The sequence below is a fragment of the Neolamprologus brichardi genome, chromosome 16 (genome assembly GCF_056152115.1).
Source record: "Neolamprologus brichardi isolate AB-2024 chromosome 16, ASM5615211v1, whole genome shotgun sequence".
Taxonomy (NCBI): Eukaryota; Metazoa; Chordata; class Actinopteri; order Cichliformes; family Cichlidae; genus Neolamprologus; species Neolamprologus brichardi.
The window spans coordinates 24733380-24752587 of NC_142119.1; the positions used below are offsets into that span (position 1 = coordinate 24733380).

Here is a 19208-nt window from a genome sequence, read left to right on the forward strand (position 1 = left end):
ATTAACCTCTTAAGCCCCAAGCCTAACTGATCTCCTGCCTTTTGCCCCCGTATCAGGGGGCGTTGGGGCTTAAGAGGTTAATGTTAAGTAGGCAGTGATCTCTCTGTGCTCTCCTGCAGTCAACAATCATCTCTTTGTTTTGTCCACGTTCAGAGACAGGTTGTTGACTCTACACATGTCTGTTAGCTGTTGTGAGTTATATTAAAAATAATCTTGCAACAAATAGATTAAATGTAACTTTACATACTGATAACAGTCAAAAATATAAACAGCTCATATAGGTGTATATAAACAATGTATATAAAGTGCAGAAGAGTAGCAGAGTCCTTAGTTTTGGGGTAAGCTTCTTGAAAGCACAAAGCAACTTTTGAGTGGTTTACCTTGATATCTTTCTCACTGATTTAGAAATGTGACAAATCTTCAGCAAAATATACTCCACGAAACGCCAGATACCTCTATCCTGGGCCTTTCAAATCAAGCAGAGTGAAAGTCCTCTATCTGATATCTCAGAACAAGAGTAATAAAAAAGAAGATCTACATGATGAAAACCAAAACCTGCAGAACAATCTTTGCATATTATCTCTGTGGGATTCGAAGCGCTGTGAAGAATAACATCAGTTTCTCGCCAGCTTCTGTCAACGTTCCTGCAAAGCTCATCAAAACATCATCATCATCATTGTTCTGCGCATAACGGATTGTGCAGAATACAGTGAAATTCAAAGTGCTTTGGGTTTATTTAGGATTTCAGACTTTCCTTTATATCCTCGCACCAGTAGCAATTAGTATCTAAATAAACAGGTCAGTCAATAATGAGTCTGACATCCGCTCCAGATGGCAGGAGATTTCCTCCTGTACTGCCCGTATTGTTATTTTTGTACTAGCAGTAAAAACAGAGACTAGACACTGTGCGGCCATGGAGGGGTATGCTGTTTTCTGTTTTGTTTTTTTCACTTTTCTGACTTCTGTTTTCCATAACCTAAAGTCAGGATGTGCACATGGTATCACATCAGGAAGAACTCAGGCTCTGTTTGCCGTTTGAGTATAAAAACAGATAAGTGAGGCTTGAGATCAATACTTCTTAAAAATGTCAGGGTGTTTATCTCTCACAGTGATTTCCTGGCTTGTGTACTTTGATTCCTCAAGACAAACTGTGACAAACTGTCAATATTAAGCACTGTTAGCCTTTTATAAGCACATCTTTCACTCTTTTAAAAGGGTAAAAAACAGGCTGATAGCCCATAGACTGTAATTCAACCATGATTGTCAGAGTTAATCATTTGGACTGTATATTCTGTATCTAACAAGTTCATCTGACACCTCGATGCCATAGATACACTTTAACTCATTTGTAAACAGGAAGTTATAAAGAGGAATTTTTAAATATTTTTGATAACATATGTGATGTTTCTATGTACGGTAGACTGCTTGAAAAGGAGAACAACAGAGGTTTTGTGGTGCGGCTAGACTAAGGAATTAATAATTACTATAATTAATATAGTGTGTGTCCTCATGGTATTCTTAGTCTTGACATAAAGTCTGAACAAAGTTGTGACAATGCTGAGGTTATAAGATATTTGACAAGCAACACACGTTGTAATTTGAAGCAACGTAACAGTTTCTCTTTCTATTCAAGAAACAGTAATTTTTTTTATAATACGAGTGCTAATATATTATTTGAATGACGTATTTTCTGCCATAGCTGCTTTTAAAGATTTGTGTGCTTTCACTCTTGTTATTTGTTATTTTTTTAATTTATTTAATTTTTTAATTTTAATTTTTTTTTTAACTTTAGGAATGAATTGGCATGCAACTCTGTGTGTGTGTGCGTGTGTGTGTGTGTGTGTGTGTGTGTGTGTGTGTGTGTGTGTGTGTGTGTGTGTGTGTGTGTGTGTGTGTGTGCAAAGCTTGTTTGATTACTGTGCTGAAAGAGCAGCTCCTGTAAAAATAGGAAATTTGGAATGCACAATGAAAGCTGCTTACATCTGTCTGCAGTCATTTGGCATCATTTCCATGTCACCGAACACGGGGAAGATCCACTATACCAGCTGCTCTGCAACAGAGGGATGAAATCACATTTATAGTCACTAAGAGTGACACGCGAGTGACATGAAAACAGAAAAGTTTGACGCAGCAAGAAAGAACTGCTCCTAAGGGTGACAGAAAAGGTATGGGAGGAATGTCACCTATTGTTAGCACACGGAGCCTGAGCTGTTGTTTTGGCACATCCTGATGCTGATTGTGACTGTATTGTGAAATCACTCACTGCAATCCCAATATTTAATGATTTGTGCCTTCTCCAGAGGAATCTTCTATCCCATCAACTGACTTTAAAGCTGTTTAGTTCTTCCTCTTTGTGGCATAGATGACACACAGCATAAGCATCTTACTCAGAAGAAGCAAACAAGCAAACTATGAAAAGAAGGTTTTTTCTCGTATGACCACTCGTGTACCCCTTCTCCAGTCTTTTAAGGTTTCTATGTGACTCTCCTGGAGAATTTCTGCTCATTCTGGCTCTGATGATGATGACGGGGCAGCTGAATGCAGAGACTTTGTTCCACTAATGAGCAGTGACATGCAGCTACACTGACCTATGGTGAGAGAGGACTGCCCACATCAGCAAAACAATGGACTGATGGAATCCCCCCTGAACTGGAGCTATGGGGTCCTGCTACACCCTCACTGTTGAGAAGGAAATGGTTACTCGTGTGACCTGAACTGGGTCATAATGGATGATGATTTATTGAATCAGAAGGGTGACTGCTCGGAGCTATCACAGATAAGGAAAATTAAAAGGGAACTTCACTGATAATACAGACGATTTAACTCATTTGTCACTGTCATTAGCAGTTGAGTGCTAGTTTTTAAAAAAAGGTTTTTAAGCCTCAGATGAATGTCCTTTAGTTTGGTGTCAGCACATCTTTACCTGGACTTCGAAACAACAGATTTAGAAATCAGCTCTTTCATAATCAAGCAGACTTTAAAACACACGGCGCTGCAAGGATGAATAAATTCATAATTTCTGCTGCATTTCTATTTGACCTGTCACCAAAACTATGGATATTTCTGATTTGTATCCTTCTCTCTTGTGTATCTGTCTTGGTCATATCTTGTAGACTTCTTGATTAATTCAGTTCATTTATATATATATATATACAGGGCCACTTTGGAGCAACAGTTACCTCATGGTGCTTTATATTGCAGGGTAAAGAACCAACAAGATTAGAGTTAAAAACACAAAAAAGTCAGATGATCCACTGTTATAAAGAAATGGGCTATAGTGGGAAGGAAGAACTCCCTTTTTAACAGGAAGAGAAAGCTAGCAAAACCAGGCTCAGGAAGGAATAGCTAGATATTGTGGTGAGTTGGGTGGTGAGAGGAAGAAGAAGAAAGAAAAGAAGCACAAAAAGAAATAAGGACAAATAAAAGGAGTGAATGAAGAAGAAATGCTCAGTGTGTGTCAGATGTCCACCAGAAGTCTGAGCCTATAGCAGCAAATAAAAGGGGTGGCCACCTGATCCAGCCCTAGCTATGAGGTCTGCCAAAAAGTAAAGTTTTTAGGTCTAGTCTTCAAAGAGGGGAGAGGGTTTCTGTCTCCTGAATGCAAACTGGAAGCTGGTTCCACAAGGGAGAGGAGAGGAGAGCTACAATGCTCTGCTCCCATTTTACTTTTAGAAACTTTGGGAACTAGATTGTGAAATCCTTGTGGGCTTCTATTTAAAGATATGATGATTTGTGCATTTTCAACTAAAAACTTCTTCTTTTAACTGACTGGGTAGTCAGCTGTTAGCTGCTAAGCAACACATCTAAGCAACTTGTGGCACAAAGTTGACGTGTGCCGTTTGAGTTGAACCTTCTGAGGGCATTTTGACAGTATTTGTGGTTGTTATGTATTATACGTTGTGAGACTGAGGAGACTATCAGAGATGATTCATCTCTAGACTTTCACTTTATGACTATATAAAGAGTAGCCAAAGTTCAGTGCAAGTTTCTTTATAAACCTGCAGAGAGAGAGTTGTTTTTGTGGAGATGCATGCTGGTGCTAACCTCATCAACACAGAGCAGCCTGCTTTAGGCTTTAGGTGTGTTAATAAAAGGAACTATGCTGCCATCTTATGGCGACAACTGCACTTCCGCTCCGTCACCACCTGAACTTTCCCAGGATCTCCGGGAGATCTGAACGCATCACAGTGTCAAACGACCAACACACCTGGACTCCTCACGCGGATGTGACGTAGCTTAAATCACCAATAGTTTATTTATTTATTTTAGGGCTGTGCGCAGACAGAAAAAGAGAGGTAAGTGAACAAAAGGGATTTTGTGAACAAGTACATTTTATGACCTCTGGGTGGCGCTGTAGTTATTCTCCACAGCAACAAAACCTTCACCTTTAGGCGATATCCTCAAGGTTTGGTTTTGTGTCAGCTCCTTGAGATTTCCCTTAAACAGCCCCCTCCTTATCTAGTTTGCTTCTGACAAAAAAGAAGAAAAAGAGTGTTACTGTTTACTATAAAGAACTGTTTAACTTTAATAAACAAATTCCAACAAAAAACATACACTGTGCTGCAAGCCAAAAACTGCTTCTTGGCCCAGTTTAATGCATCGTTTTCCTAACGTGCAGTAGGTGTTATCCATTGTCCAAAATCAATATTAATCTGGTTTTAAACGGCGGTTTGCGCATGGAGATCAGGCCTGGGTCTGCAGGCTAAATCTTTTGAGATGCTTTTATGTAAAACTGTCCGCAGACAACTGGGACAGACAGACCTGAAGAAATAATGGAGGGTGGACGCGGTGGGGAGTAGTCAGTCGTGCAGCCCTTACTCATTGGTTGCCTCAGACACAGTAGCTCTCCCTCTCACTCTCTCATAAATGCGCTCCCACCGCCGACCGTAGCAGATAATCACAGGCCACTGTGAGAAGGACACACCTTGCGCTGATTTTGCCAAGGTATACACGGGGATGCGTTTTGATTCACGAAAGGGTGTCATCAGTCCAAGATTTGAGTCGTGCTTTACAGCCTGTCGCGCAATCGCCTAGGTCGCGATTTTTGCAATATTCTTTTTTTCGCATAGGTTAGTGGGCTGCTCTCCCCCAGTTCCAAGATGACTGGAGTTTTTGAGAACTTAAATACTGATATGCATTCGAACCAGATTACCTCAAGCAATTACCACAGCTTGCACAAATCGCAGGAGTCCCCGACTCTGCCGGTTTCCACGGCGACGGACAGCAGCTATTACAACGGCCAGCAGCCTGCGCACTGCGCCGGGTCACCGTTTGGACAACTGGGCACTTACCAGTACCACAGCAGCGCCACGAGTTCTGTGCCATATAACGCAAAGTCATACGACCTCGGTTTCAACTCATCGTATGGTACATACGGTTCTTATGGCTCCAACTCATCGCCAACTCCCGCAGACACAGGTAGGCGAGCTCTCAAGTTCGTTTTAGAGCATTTTGCATGTATTCAGTGGCTTCGTCTTTGACCAAAACGCACTGCAGAACATGTCTGAGTTAATTTGTATGCACAGTATTTGACAAAAATATTATTATCTGACTAAAATGTATTGATGCTTTATTTTTCTTGTATGAATATGTAAAAAAAAAAAAAACTGGTTTATTTATTTCCAAAGAAAGAGCCTACAGATCCACAAAGTGGCCTATTTTGGCTTTTTGTATTTTTTTTGTAGGGCCTTATAAATATACATAATTTAATCAAATCAGGTTAAGGTATTTGGGGTACACAAATCTGACAAACCTAAACTGACAACAGTGCAAATACGCCTAGCAGTTCTGCAACACTGAAAAATGCCCAAACCCTTCGCGCCTAACGTGAATTGCATTTGAATGTTCCCTCAGAGAAAGATGAGAGCGAGCCAGAAATCCGGATGGTTAATGGAAAACCAAAGAAGGTCAGGAAACCTCGAACCATTTACTCCAGCTTCCAACTGGCTGCACTTCAACGGAGGTTTCAAAAGACTCAGTATTTGGCTCTACCAGAACGGGCCGAGCTGGCAGCGTCGCTGGGCCTTACGCAAACACAGGTGGGTAGTCTGCATCTGTGGGCTCATGCGCTGTCAAATATCCACTGCATGTCTCAGTGTGAAAACAAATTCAAACTGACAAAGATGGGATTTAAGGGGGAAATATAGCTCATAATCGATTTTAAGCTTAAATTAGTTTCTTTCTTTTTTTCTCAGGTTAAAATCTGGTTCCAAAACCGCCGCTCCAAGTTCAAGAAGCTGTGGAAAAGTGGAGAAATCCCCCCAGAACAACATGTTGCTTCCAGTGAATCTCCCCCGTGCACGTCTCCACCAACTACCGCCTGGGACTTTCCACAGACTCAAAGAATGAACAATGTCAGCTCTAGTTTACCTCAGAGCAGCAGCCCTCCAAACACGACTGCGCCTTCGTCGTTTTTGGCAAACTACTCCTGGTACTCAACTACGAACTCTGCCACGCATCTGCAGCCTCCTCTGGTTCAGCATCACCACAACTCCGTCCTAAGCGCTGGGACGATATTCTGAAATTTAAAAGAGAGAGCGAGCGAGAGAACGAGAAAACGTCGGGTGTAAATCGGACAATACTGGTGAATAAAGAGAAAATAAAATGCCATTACCTTCATTTTGCAGACCTCGTACGTGCACCATACGAACTTTACGCGCAGCATCTAGGAGATTTCATGGAACCAGACAGGTTTATGGACCTTGCCAGTTTTTGTGCTTACAAATGGTAGACTCAGATTTCTACAGTTATTTTTGTATTTATTTATTTTGTTTATGTGAGGGATGAATGAACCACTATTACCCAAAGCAATCACAGCCTGGGCGCGAGCCCATATACTTTTACTCGGACGTCACTTTTTCTTCTTCTTTCTTTTGTTTTTTTTTTTCTTCTTCTTTTTTATGTGTGTTGCCATCCCTGCAAAAAAATAAAATAAAATAAAACATGAATCGCAGGACAACCTGTCACAAATGTAGCACAAGTTAACTGTATGGTGCCTTTTTTGCAATATGACCTCATTTATGTTGTGCGATCAAAACAAAACCAGCTTACCTTTATCCATTCCTCACGTAGTTCATCTGAATAGTCCGGGGGGATAAGTGTTCCGATCCACGTTTGTAAATATTTTACAACAGCTTTTTTTCATAGCCCACCTCGCTTTGACTTAATTTTATTTTTTTTATTTTTTTTGTCTTTTTCTGGCTCTTCATCCAATAACCACCGTGAGCTACTGATTGTCCCAGCCTCTGACTTGTATCAACACTAAATTGTATTTTTTTTTTTTTTTTGCTCTGGTCTTATTTATTTTAGCAGTGTTTCATATATGGCCAGATTTTATTTAAATAAAATGTTTTCTGTGCATTTGCATCCGAGTTTTTATGTGTGTATAAATACATTCTATGTTCACTAAAGCTGGATTTACCCTCTCAAAAAAAAGCAAATAAATAAAAATAAATCATTTTAGAAAAAGAAGGCATGTCGATGCATTAAAGATTTATTTATTATTATTTATTTATTTAATTAATTAAATTGTTTGCCTATTTTTTTATTAAATGGGTTTAAAAATAAATAAATAAAAAATCTTAGGAAATAATTTGTTGTAAAAATGTAGCCTGTGGTTACATGAAGGTCTTGTGGTGCTATATCACAAGCGTGGACAAGCTCCAGGGCATCCAGGGGGACTCTTGAGTTGTCTCGGTTGAAATTTACTTCTGACTGCCGCCAGCAGCTGCTTATCCGAACCGAGGCTCGGGCAGGCAAGCAGAGACAGAGGCCCGGGGGGCGCACGCCGAGCTTAGAGCGACAACATCAACAACACGCCTTGGCATGCGAGAGGAGAAGACGAGGGTGGGTATGAATGAGCACAAGCTCGTCAGACTCTGTGGAGTCACAGAGCCGCTTTCCAGACGTTTTATGAACTCAACCTAACAAGAGAAAAAGAGACAGGAACTCGAGAGCCAAGACAGCCTGCAGCTAGAACATCATGGAAACATTTCTCACGCCTCACAAGCGAGGTCTCTGATCTTCGAAGACGAGCAGCTTGACCCACATTATTTGGCTGCTTGTAGGGCCTGTGGGCAACATGGAAAACACAGGCAGACGTCCAAAAAAACAATTTATTGGAGCCATGCAGGAAACCCTGTTTTATTATAGATTTAATTTAGAAAATGTTTATTAGAAATGTTTTGACTCCAACAGACAGGTAAAGCGGGGCTCGTATTATTTACACATGGCTCCCACACAAAGATGGTGATATACGGTGCATGGTCCCACACGCTTCTCTTCAAAAGACCACAGGCCATAAAGTGAGATCGCTTCCTTGTACATAATTAAGACTGCAGCTTGTCAGCGGTTGCTGTATCTGCATGATGAAGCCCCCCACCAACCAACCCCACCACCCCCCTAGGGCTGACAGTATCAGACACATGCAGCCCCCCTATGTATATACGTCTAAATAATCTGTTTAAATCAGTGTTACAAATAGTGTACAAGCGTGCACTTTAAAAATGCTCCTAAATAACACATTTTGCTTGCTTTAATTTATTGTTTGCGTCATAAAATAAAATAAGGGGGGGGGGGGGGGGGGTTCTGGGTGCTTTCTGTTGCTCCCTGTGATTTCATTCATGGATTAGAGCTGCTGTGGTTTATACTTTTTGCATTTCTCTGGGCAACTTGTAAATGCCATACCCCCCTATCCCAATTTATACCCTGATCTGTAATTTCATCCACATTTGCTCTGGTTTGAGCATTCTGGCTTTCAAATCTGAAAGCCTGCAATTACTATATAATTCTTCGCAATTTTAGATGTCCTAATATGGGGTGTAATTTTTACACAAGACAATTTCCCGCTATTTCAAGCATCAACATTGTCAAAGTTGTATGTACATAATAAATGGGAATATCAATGCATAGTTTTTAGCCTAACATCTTGACTCGACGGTAATTATATCCGTGTGGAGCCTACGCAGAATTAGCCTGAATTGCATGGTAACTGCTGCTTTAAATTTTAAAAAATTACTCATAATTTCCCCCAAAGATTACCAAGATCTCGAGTGCACAATGTCATCAGCGTAATGAGGAGTAAACATTTATGCTAATAATCTACATTTTTTTCCCCATCAGCTATAAAGAGGGGAAATAAAGCAGACATTTTCAGTCATATTCTGAACTCTGCTGCTATAGCTTAGACCGACACATGGGACACATTTTGTGGGATTTAAGCGCTCGTCTTGAGTCTGTGCTGAAGGACTGCTGCTGCTTCTTGCTGGTGGTGCTGATCTGCCTCCATGCTGATATCTGAAAATCCAGAGAGGGCAAACTTGTCTCTTCAATTTCAAGCTGAAAGGTGTGTACCATATGTTTATTTCTTACATTTTAGGGGCTTCGCCGAGTGCGCAATGAGGCTCGATTTGTCCATTTCTTTCATTGCGCACAGCCTTTATTAATTTGTATTCTCATTCGTGAATGATGCTGATTATTTAATGCCGTTTCAAAGACTAGATCCTCAAGAAGCAGGAGGGGTAAAGAAAAATATATTACACGTGGACTATTTTATCCTCCAACTTCAGTGTTAAAGTGCAACCGAGGAGCTTCTTTTAGCTGAAATCTCCCATGGCTTAGAAAGCCGCTCACATGGAGAGAAGATGCAAGGAAGAGGAGACAGAGAAGTTCTTCTTTATAGTCGCTGCACTCGTTACTCTTACATTGTGCTTTGCTCATTTTGAAGCCTCTTCGCATTGACAACTCGGTGATGTACACCTGCAAGCAATTTGTCAGTCTTATACATAGGCTAAGTCTAAAGGGAACGGTGACGAAATGGCACCTCACCTATTTCACGTTTTTTTCCCTCCTATTGCAGCAGAAAATGTCTTTCAGAGCGCTATCTCTTTTGTCAACGCAGAAAGATCCTCGGTGCGAAAAAAATTGCTCATAATTACCTCAGAGATAGGAAACTGCATTAGAATAAATAAGGGCGAAATTACTGTAATTATGCTGGGTTTGATGGGCTCAGCTCGTATAATCAAGGGGAGAATACAGCGAAATAACACTGACCCTCTTGGATGTGCAGCTGCGCCTTTTCTAAGGCTAGGTAGGCAGATTTATGTTCACTGCAGCAGCAGTAGCTCTGCTTTCCTAATGGTATCGAAATATACGAAGGCCTGTTGTAAATGTGAGGCTGCACACAAAGAGCTCTACATGTTTAAGATTTGTATTAGAATAACAAAGGAGACGGCATCGAAGCAAAGCATGCCATAAAAAACAAGGCTACTACTCACGCTTACTAGTTTAAAGTGTTCTACAATAATAATAATAATAATAATAATAATAATAATAATAATAATAATAATAATAATCTTGTGGTGGTTACTTTTTTGGATGTTGGCTTGAGTCAGGTTTAAACGGACTTCGCAGATGCCAATAAATAATATTTTTAGGCCGAATTTGCTATTATAATAACATTTATTTATTCATGGAGCTGTGACAGCTGCAAGAGCGAGCACATCCGTGCATCAAAAAATTGTTCTTTCTTTGTTTTGTTTTTCGATTTTTTTTTCTTTGCAGGCACATACAGAACTCTATTTTTTGTAATATATTTTTACAATTCTTTATTTTATTTTATTTTTAATTTATGTTATTATTATTATTATTATTTTTAGTTTAATATTAATTATTCAAATCATTATTTACTTAATTGCTTATATTGTTTACTTTGATTTTTCCCCAATGCATCCAAGTGTTATTTGAATTTCTATGAATATGGCTAAAATCCAACTATAATAAATGAATTTGTTTCCTATATCACCACCGAAATGCGCGCGAAAAACAGATCTCGTTCTTCTTTTTAAAATACTATTAATATTTATTTCATTTTTTCCCATGTAGATGGCTATTTCTAACCACAGCTTTCGGCCGTGTTAAACAAACAAGAAGGCCTTTGAACTTTTCACTCTCACTGATCTCCATCTGATCCGCCCTTTGCCAGACTTTTTTTTTTCTTGTTGCAGCACCTGCCTCTTGAGCAATTATTCACTTAACACACCCAATTGATCTCTCTCATGACGAAAAAGTGAAAAAGTGACAATCGTTAAAGAGTAGAACAGAAAGGAGGTTATCTTTTAGAAAGGGCTGAAAGGCGATTGCTGAATGACACAGCAGTGGTGGTTAAATCACACACACACACACACACACATATATATATATATATATATATATATAGAGAGAGAGAGAGAGAGAGAGAGAGAGAGAGAGAGAGAGAAATATATAGATATATGAATATATAGATTCAGGCTTTACACTGCAGAGACTAGGCCTCGTAACAACACTATCTTGATGCATTTTTACATGCGAGGCCAGATTTCTAATTCTGAGCTTGACTCCAGAGGTCTGACAACATCTGCAGCCAGCGAGCAGCAGCACAAACACATGTAGGCTAAACGCTAGACATGACCATAAATCTAAACGAGGACCCTTTTGCAGTTAATTCAAACGCGCTCACATGGTGTCTGCTACAATAGCCAACATGATACTCCTTTGTGTCAGCTCGCATTAAACCTGCACCACGCTGAAGCCTTTCTTTTCAGGGGCGAGGGTGGGTAGAGGAGGATGGAGGGGTGGTGGTGATGGCGGTATGGTGGAGGAAGAGGTGGGGTGAATCAGACACCGTTCTTGACATAATTTAAATCATATTTTACTGCTTTTGAAACTTTGCACATTATGTACATAAACTTCAGAAACAGATAAATAAATTAAGGTGATCAATACAAAACTAAATATTTCCTATGTTGACTAAACACATTTCGACGAGTAAGCTACACAAAGCCTAAACCCTGTTTCACAGCGTATCCAGTATACAGCACAAAAAAAGGAACAGAAAAAAAGAAAATTATGTACAAAATACAGTGACAAATGAGCTGCTCACCCTCAGGACAATTTTTTTTCTAAAGCAGCAAATCGTCAGGCCTTTTACATTTTTCACATAACATCGGGGCACGGCATAGAAAAGCTTTGCTTGCGTTAGTGCAGCATTAACAACACAGTGTTGTCATTTCAAACACGCTTACAAACTGAACACAGACTGACCTCAAACAGAAAAAACTAGCCCGAATAATTTAACTTAAATAACAAACACGTAGAAACAACATAGTAGCATCTCGAGGCTCTGCGCACAGCAGCCTGTGCTCTGCGGTTGAATGCGCTGTGAGTGGAGCGGCTTGATGGCTACCGCTGGAATTTATCGTTAATTATTTGGTTAGAGAAACTCTGCTGTGGCCTAAGTGGCCTTTTTAACTGTCGATGAATGCAAATTGACTTTTAAGGCCGTCATCACCTTGCGCCCTGACAATCTGGCGTAAACAAACACGTGTTTTCTAATAAACATGTAGCCTACAGCTCAAAAACAGAAGTGTTCACACAAATATGAGTTTGAAAACAAACAGAAACCGACATTTGGAAAAAACAAAAACAAAACAAAAGCAGCCAAAAAAAACAAATGATCCTTTTGTCTGCGATTTCCGCTGTCAGGGACGGTCACGGACTGGTTGCCCTCTGGCGCATTGTGCGCCTTTTCACTCTGTCTGACCTCTTCTCTTCTTCTGTATCTCTGCTCGCCGTCTTCGGTATGAGGAGGCCTCTGTGTCAGCTGGCGGGATGCGGCAGCAAACTCCGGAATTCTTGTTGTTTGTTGTGCATTATCAATGCTGAGCCGCGCTCAGCGGCTGCTGGGCCTTTCACCATCCTGATGCTGAGCTCTCTGCTCACATGAGCTGTGACTGTTGCATAGACTCTTGGTGTGTGGTTGGATACCATGAGGTGTAGCTGGGAATGTAAGATCCGGTCGTGCCCATTGAAGTCTTCACGGTGGTCGGCGAGCTCCAGACAGGTGCCACCGAGGGAGAACCACTGGAAAGTCCACGGCCGGTGGCCAAAGCGTTGCTGTCGATCGTACCACCGCCTTGCTTCATCAGCTTCTTGAATTTGGATCTTTTATTCTGAAACCAAATTTTTACCTGCAGATATATTTTTAAAAAAGAGACATTAAAATATATGTAAATATATATATATATATATATATATATATATATATATATATATATATATATATATATATATATATGTATGTATGTATATATATATATATATATATATATATATATATATATATAACCATTTTACGCGGTTTTACGCACGTGAAAAAGTGGAAAGCAAAACATGATAATAAAAAATATAAATTATCTTTATTAATCAACAACACTAAATAAATTGTAGTCTATAATAATAATAATAATAATAATAATAATAATGTATGCTGTGAGAGATAAAAACATTTAAAAATGTGCAGAAATGCGTCGTTGACGCAGCTGCACAGTGAAGCTATGTGTGTGCGGATCACACTCGCCTGTGTCTGGGTGAGACCCAGCGACGCTGCGAGCTCAGCTCTCTCCGGTAGCGCCAAATACTGAGTCTGTTGAAATCTCCTGTTCAGGGCTTGAAGTTGTAAACTCGAATATATAGTCCTTGGTTTTCTAATCTTTTTCCCTTTGCCGTTGAAGCGCACCTCTCCGCCTTCCACCACTGTGTTTTTCTCTGTTTCTGGCGCTGGCAGAGACACAGAAGAAAGCAAAGAAGAAGACGAAGAAGCAGAAGGGGAGAAAAATGAGGAGACAGTTGTAGCAAAGAGTGCTGCACAGCAATGAATACTGCAGCGCAAGTTTTACAGGCTGTACTTTAGGTATAATTACCCTTAATTGCATACATTGTTTATAGCCTTACGCAATAAATAATTACCAAGCCTAATTCCACATCTGGGTCGTCTTTTTTGCCTACACCGTCTAGTGGAAAGCCGTACCAGCACAGAAAGTTGATATTTAGGATCCAGAGCACTCTGTGGCACACTTACCTGCATCCTCTAATCGTGTCTGCGTGAGTCCCGAGCTGTTTTGGTAAGTCTGTACTGTGCTGAGATATGGACTGGTGGAATGGCTGCCGACGGAGTTTACGTATGGATAACCCAAGGATCTGGGGAACGACGAGGCTGGACTGTAGCTGTCGTGCTGTGTGTGACCTGCAGAATGTAAACAGTGCATGGGATAGTGTCCGTGAGACATGGAGGAAGGCGACATTTGTTGACTCGGGGGTCCAAACTCCATGAAAACGGTTTTTCCTGAGGCAGGGCTATTAAGACTTTCTGGAATCGTAGTCATTGTCATCTCTTCTGGCGGTTCCCCTTGTCTCGCTTTTGTTGTTTTCCTTCTATGATCTCAGTGAAGGACGGATCCCAATTTAAGCCGAACAGATTTTTTCTCTTTCCATTCATAAGAAAATGTAGTTTGTGCCCGTGAAAAGTCCTAGGAATGATGCTGTGGACCAAGACAAACTCGCTCAAAGGTTTGAATCTCGGACTCATGAATATTCATCAAGACTGTCGCTGATTGGTCCACTCTCTCCAAGAGGGAAGCCGATTGGTGACGCTGGGGCTAGGTCCGAAGAACCTGATAAAGTCAAGGAAAACCGCAAAACCTCAGATTTCCTCCTGACATGTCAAGATTCACCATAATAACATGATTATTATTTGTAGTAGTGATACTGCTACTGCAAAAAAAAGGCCAGTAAACTTAAATATTCGGCTGCTCTTTCTGCATTAAAGCCTTTTTTTCTTAAGATGATGATCACAGCTCCCAATGCTCCATCAGGAGTGAACGCGTATTAGCATAACACTAGCGTTCAATTTTCATAAGTAGGCCTGTAATTAGTCATGTATTTAACACTTAGTGCAACTTGAGGTCTCACCTGGCAGCAGACGGACTGAAACAGCAAAGTCTGCAATGATGTGAAATGAGAAGCTTCTCTGTCTGAGGCCTGATGATGACAAAAATAATACCAACTAAAAAAACAACAACACAGCATCACAGCATATTACGGCAAATGTAGCAGAGCAATCCCTTTAAATTAAACCCGGGGATACTGCTTGTAATTTAAACTACAGTTTCCAAATTTAGTCTTGCAAATTTAGGCAAACTTGCGGTTTTATTTTTGCGCATCTTTTTTTTTTCTTTTTCTTTTTTGCCTGTTTTATAGGCCGGATGGACACGTTTTCTAGTCGCATTTAAATGCTTTCCAAACATCTTTACGCACCCTTTTTGCCGCAGTCAATTTACTGATCACAGTTTAGTTAAACACCGCCACCTTTGATTATTATGAATCTAAGTGAGGATAGGGTGCGGCCAGCCTCCCACAGCCTAACAAGAATAATTGTCGTTTGATTTAATTGAACTTACTACTGAAAAGACTGGAGGCAATTTCCCTCAGCGGCAGATTTAGAACAAAATTCAAATTGGTACAGGAGCTGCAATTTAAAATATAGATACACATACATATCTGTTCACTTACTCAATTTTTTTTAAGTCATGAAAAAAAGCAAATAAATCCGCATCATCCGGGGTCAGGGAGCCTCCGCGGGATGCACTTGAAAGAAGAAGAAAGTATCCAGCAGCAGCAGCAGCAGCTCTTCATTTTATTAGGCTTCATTTGCAGGCTGCTTCTCTTCTGGTGTCTGCGCAGAGCAGAAACACAGCCTGGCTGCTCCATCCGTAGTCCCTCCATCTCCACCTGAATAACAAATTAAAGGCAGTTAAATTCCGTCACTGTGATTATCAGTATAATTACATAATTGAACTCATAGCAGAACTAGCAAGTTGCAAAATGTGTTATCAAAATGCAGGGCTGACATCACGGCGCGTGTGCCACAATGTGCCAGGCGGCTGCGGATGCCTGAATTTAAAGATTTCTGTGAAATATTAGGCTATAACGAAAGCTGGTCCCTTGTCCCCCCTAAAATAGGCCAATTTGAAGTGATTTCTCTGGAATTACTTTCGAAAAATGCTTCAAGATTTCCTCTATCAACAACGACAATGATAATGGTAGTACAACCAATAATTATCATCTTCCAGAACAGAGGACAGATTTTTATGGGTACTTGGTGGGTGCGACTGATAACTGTCATTATTTTCCCACGATTATAGTATCTACAGACAGCTGTGAAGCAAAACCATTAACAGAATAGAGGCAGAATTTGCAGAAAAATGTAAAATAACACCCGAGGAGTCCTACTAATAATAGCAATAATAATGAGAGATTTTTATGTCATTTGGAGGCGAGGAGACAAACATCCTGCATAAATTATATTCATCCCATTGATCCTTCTTGCAGAATCAAACATTTACAAACTTAATTTGACAACTATTTATTTCCTATTTAAGGGGGAATTTTTTTCTCTCTTTTTCAAGCCATCCTCGGTGTGGCTCGGACGAGGCAGGCGCGGTGATAATATTACCGCTTTCATTAATAATTTGACTCCTGCGCACGCCGGCAGGAGGGCAGCGCAGGCCACAGCGGTCATTCCTGCAGCGGGGCAGCACGGCTCTAACTAGCCACACTAAAAATAAAGTCCTCCATGCATGGATGGAGCGCGGAGGCAGGACTCATTAGGAGTGAGTAGCTCTGTGGCTGAGGGTGTTTTAACACCTGCTGCTCTTCACCTGAGGGTTAGTGCAGAGGTGGAGAGACAGAAAGAGAGAGGGGGGCTGCTGCTGCTGCTGCTTGTGGTGGTGGTGGTGGTGGTGGTGGGGTAAACGGGCCAAGATGTCACAGACTTCATTTCAGTCCGGTGATAGAAAGCCCTCCTCAACTGCCATACCAACCCACATTTTAACAGCCGCCAAATATTACCCCGACCGCGGTGCGCTGGTAAACTGTGCATCCATGCTGTGTGGAGGCTCAGCTCCCTGTGCACCCTGCAGGCTCTGCATGGGAGTGATGATTAATTACCAACACTGGAGGTGCAGGGAAATTTAAATCCTTTAAAAAAAATAAAATAAAATCACAATTCCTCTTCCTTAAACTGCAAAAGATCAACTATGCCTATTAGGATATGTATATTTCCCCCTCCTGATTTTAGAATTTCTGAGAATATTGAATTATTTCTGAAGTCTGCAAATCCATCTTTTTTATTGCTATTATTATTATTATTTAGTTAATTATTATAGGGCACAGATATCTCAAACAGCACTAACAATATAACTGATCTAAAATTTTATTATTATTAATAATAATAAAGATGAATACAGCAGGCCTCAGCACATCATCAAATCCAAATGCAATTCGGTGAGTGATCTGCAGCAGAAATGTCAAACTATACGAAGGTTGCATTTCACGTTTTTAAAGGCAGCGGATCAGACAAGTGAAATTGCCTTTTCTCTTGCTTGTTCTCTGGCGTTGCTTCGCGCTGCCATCCTGTAATTTGCAGCCTCAATGAACGAAAACTAGATGCACTACAATTAACTCGATTCAATGTCTATTTTCATGTTCAATGCGGCATCAAAATGCGAATTGATTTTGTTTACCGAGTTACGTGTAAACAAAAAAAACAACAACAAAAAAATGAATCATAGCATCTGAGAGGCAAGATTGTCGCATTGGTTAATTTATTGCATTATCACAGGGGTCAAGAGGGAGAAGATGAAATCATGTTGGGTTTTATTTGACTGTTTATATAAAAGAGAGAAGGACGCAGAATTTATTTTGGACAGCTGAACTCAAATTTGCTACGTGTCAGTTTTTTTTCCCCCTCAGAATATGTTTTAATAGCTAATGGTGCATTTCTGTGTGATAATCGGAGTTGACAGTATATTTTATCAGCTCCTCATTTATGTTGTGTGAAATGAAAAATTGTAAAATATATTTAGAGTTTTTATTTTCATTTTCTTCCTGCATAAATGTGACTTTTTTCATTCAATTTCACATCCTAATTAAAACATCCTTGTGTTCCTCATTGGATTTTAATTGACAGTTTAGAAGCATGACAAAGTTAACTTTGTACTTTGTCATATTTTAATAGAAAACTAAAAAGTTTTTTTTTTTTTCTCTCCTTGTTTAAACAATTAAACAATTTTTAAAAAAAAATGAAACTAAGAAATTGTTTGGGATAACAATCATTATTTTTGTTTGTTTTCAGGCTTTGGTGACCTCATGAGCTCCTGCTTCTCATCACTTTGGGAGGAACTGGACAATCTGGACTTGTTGCTCCAGAAGTGACTGACACTCTTATAAGTGCTGAAGCCTGAAGTCAATAAATCAAATTGAATATATATATATATATATATATATATATATATATATATATTTACTTGTTTTTAAAATATCCTTTCTTGATTTTCACACCTGTGGAAAAACATGATGTCCAAGTCTTTCATTTCCAGCGGAGCCTCCCTAATATACCTCTAATATGCTGGCTGACTGACTTAAGGTGGCTCATTGCGGAGCTGAAAAGTCACATTTCAAACTCCTTTTTTTCTTTCCATCTCAGTGCTCGGAGCAGCTCTTTCTTCAGAAAGCTGGGGGTCACGGTGTGGAAAGGCTCCTAGTGAACTGGTAGAAATGCTGTCCCCATTACAGCAGCAGCAGGGGTCAGGCCATGGCAGCAAGCATCCAACCTGACCAAAATTGGCTGCAAAATGACCAATTACCTGAGGGAAGGCTGGGGAGAGAGGACTTGGAAAAATATGGCTTTTACTTAATTCAGCTAAACTGTAAAAGAAACTAGTGTCAGGCGGATGCTTCATACTTGTGGACATATAAGCTCCACTTTCATGTTAACAAATTAGAAGGAGAAAAAAACGAGTGAAAAATTAAAGTCTTAGTCTGTGCAGTGATGCGAGAGAGATGGATGACAGGGGTAGAAATCAATAAAATGCATCCATAACGGAGAATTATTTCCCCTACAGTAAAACAACGATTGATTAAACATCTTTACATGCAGGCCTTATTGAATTAATTTCCCCACAAATGGAAAACATGCAAATTCGCCAATTAAGTCATTTGCCCATGGAGAGCTGGGCTGCTTGACGTTCAGCTGCCACTGCGCCTTTAGTCTGAAACCCTTTTTAGTTTTTGTTAAGAGTTAAGTCTCCAACAAAGACAGGAAGGAGGTCAGCACTCAGCCAACACCTGAATGCGCCTCTCTTTTTTGTGCTCCCCTTGATCCCCACAGTCTGTGCCTGTCATTAGTCTTAATGATGGAAAATTGTCATGTTGATACAAGTCTTGCTCTCCCCCTCTCTTCTTTGTATAAGTAGAAGGTGGAAGCTCCATTTGTAACAAAGTTCTTTGTGACTAAAAGCCATGGACATTGCATTTGTGCTGGGGGAGAAAAAAGG

At 40.2% G+C, this 19208-nt stretch overlaps 2 protein-coding genes across 2 annotated transcripts; one reads left to right on the plus strand and one right to left on the minus strand.

Moving 5' to 3' along the window:
* The first annotated feature begins 4896 nt into the window (after positions 1–4896).
* dlx2a (distal-less homeobox 2a) lies at positions 4897–7357 on the plus strand. Its single transcript, XM_006788475.3, has 3 exons — positions 4897–5418; positions 5854–6038; positions 6195–7357. Exons 1-3 carry the CDS (start codon positions 5100–5102, stop codon positions 6519–6521), a joined length of 831 nt encoding a protein of 276 aa, XP_006788538.1. The 5' UTR covers positions 4897–5099; the 3' UTR covers positions 6522–7357.
* A 4373-nt stretch (positions 7358–11730) lies between these two features.
* Positions 11731–15524, minus strand: dlx1a (distal-less homeobox 1a). Its single transcript, XM_006788476.3, has 5 exons — positions 15385–15524; positions 14785–14853; positions 13895–14486; positions 13394–13593; positions 11731–13004 (listed from the first exon to the last, which is right to left on the minus strand). The coding sequence occupies exons 3-5, from the start codon at positions 14202–14204 to the stop codon at positions 12753–12755; spliced, it is 762 nt and encodes a 253-aa protein (XP_006788539.1). The 5' UTR covers positions 14205–14486; positions 14785–14853; positions 15385–15524; the 3' UTR covers positions 11731–12752.
* Between the last annotated feature and the right edge of the window lie 3684 nt (positions 15525–19208).